The 2,192-nt window shown below is 48.6% G+C and overlaps 1 protein-coding gene across 1 annotated transcript; it reads right to left on the bottom strand.

Moving 5' to 3' along the window:
• Positions 1–355: 355 nt before the first annotated feature.
• On the bottom strand, positions 356–1,556 carry LOC144315119 (E3 ubiquitin-protein ligase RNF113A-like). Its single transcript, XM_077899701.1, has one exon. The coding sequence runs from the start codon at positions 1,507–1,509 to the stop codon at positions 457–459; it is 1,053 nt and encodes a 350-aa protein (XP_077755827.1). The 5' UTR covers positions 1,510–1,556; the 3' UTR covers positions 356–456.
• Positions 1,557–2,192: the final 636 nt, after the last annotated feature.

Raw genomic sequence — 2,192 nt, 5'->3', positions numbered from 1 at the left:
AAACTTAGTATAATTTCTAGATATAAAAATAAATATTGCTGTAAATGCTAAAAGAATGCTAAATATCAGAATAGACAAAATTGAAGACAATTTGTAAACTGAAGCATGGATTTGTAAACTGAAGCAAAATATAATACAGAGAGTTAAGGAATAGATAATAGGAGAAGCAAGGCAGCCTGGAATTAAAATGAGAATATATAACCTACTTTCCTTGATATTTCAGAGGAATAGGATAAAAATTAAGGAAGAAAGACTATTTGAAGAAGTAATTCTACGGAATTTTCAGGAACTGATGAAAGACACAAATCTTCAGATTCAGCAAACACAATAAAACCCAAGCAGAAAAATAAATGAATTCATTTAAAAATACATTGCAGTATTTATTTGTTTGTCTGTTTTTACTTTTTATTTTTCCAAACAAAAGATTTATTCTGAGGTGTGAGAATAATAGGCAGGCTAAGTGGTGGCGATCGGAGCCTCATCGAGGTCTTCTGGGAAATCAGAAGCATCACCCTCTTCTGCAGCTCGATGCTTCTCCAATTTTGCCATCAATTCTTTGGCTGGATTGAAGACGCCGTTGGTCTGCTGGTCACAGACATAGCAGCGAGGGGTGGTGCGGAAGTGCCGCAGTGCACAGCTCTCGCAGAAATAATGCCTGCACCTGGTGACAACCGGATTCTCGAAGGTCTGGCGACAGATGAGACACCTGAGTGGTATTTCCTCATCATCGCTTCCCACGTCATAGTTTTCGTCCCCATAGACACCATAGCGACCGTCCTCAAGCTCACGTTCAACCTGCCACCCGTGCTTGTAATCTGAACGGTCGTGGAGGAACTTGCAGCTGTCTCCGAAGCCGCAGAAGCCAGTCTCCTTGAAGTCCTTACAAGTGTCGGGCTGGTAGTCCCAGCGCACGGTGGCACAGGGATGCTCGGGCGCCCGGATGGGGCCCTTCCTCACCATCCCGGAGGACGCACGGCCCAGAGACGTATCCTTGGGCTTCATGTGTTTCTGATAATTATTGCTTCCCCGATAGATCTTGTCATCCTCCTTGGGCCTCAGCTCCTCCTGGATCTTCCGGCTGCGCTCGAAGATGGCTTGTGCGTCGCGCTCCTCCTCGGGGTCCGGCTCGGAGCGGGCAGTCGCCCCCACGTCCCCTGGCCCCGCGGGGGTTGCCGAGCGGGTGGACCTGTAGGCCACGCCCAGACTCTGGGCCTCGGGCTCCTCCGCCCCCTCCTCCTCGCTGCTCGGGTGGCCGCGAGCCGCCTTCTGGGTCCCACGGCCCCGGCCCCGGCCCCGGGTCGTCTGTATCATCGGGTCGCCCGCCGCCCGCTGCTTTTCGGGGCGAACCACAGCGCTGCCTTGGTCGCTGCCGCTGCCGCCGTCTCCAGGCTCCTGGTCGCAGCGCCCGCGCCTCCTGCGGCCTGCAGCCCCTCTTCCTCCACCGGGCTTTTTAAAGAGGAAGGTGCACACCTGGTCTGTGGTCTTTCCGGGAGAAAGCGGCTCTGCCATTTTAGAGTCTGGAGCTCCAGAAGGCCGTGGCGTGCTCGGCCACGCGGGCCCCTTCACGTCACTGCACGAGGTGCAGTATTTAAATGTAAACTGCATTTACCTTGTAGGTATTTGGAACCTCAGAGCGAATGAGAAGACTTAAAGGCACCCAGAGAGAAGAGACCATTAGAAAGAGCCCAGACTTCTGAAGAACAATGGTCGGAGCCCTGAGGAGTGGTGCAACGTCTTCAAAGTCTTGGGAATAAAAAAATAACCATCAAAGAGATGGAAAGTCGTTCAATGCTCATGGATTGAAACTATCAAAGCAGTCTCTATGTTTAATGCAATCCCTAGAAGATACCAATGGTGTTTTTCACAGAGCTAGAACAAATAATCCTAAGACTTGTAGAGAATCACAGAAAACCCCAGAACAACCAAATCACAGGAAAAGAAAAGTGAAGCTGGAGTCATCACAATTCCAAGTTAACTTTCAAAGCTGTAGTAATCCAATGGTATGGTACTGACACCAAAGTAGACACATAGATCAATAGAACAGAATAGAAAAAAAAAAAAAACAGAAATAAACTGACAATAATATGGGCAATTAATCTTTGGCAAAGCAGGAAAAAATATCCAAAGGGAAAAAAGCAGTCTCTTCAACAAATGGTGTTGGGAAAGAAAGCTGGACAGCAACGTGGAGAAGA

This window comes from Canis aureus, chromosome 6 (genome assembly GCF_053574225.1).
Source record: "Canis aureus isolate CA01 chromosome 6, VMU_Caureus_v.1.0, whole genome shotgun sequence".
Taxonomy (NCBI): domain Eukaryota; kingdom Metazoa; phylum Chordata; class Mammalia; order Carnivora; family Canidae; genus Canis; species Canis aureus.
Note: the sequence above shows the minus strand (reverse complement) of the source record. Positions and strands in the feature narration are given on the sequence as shown.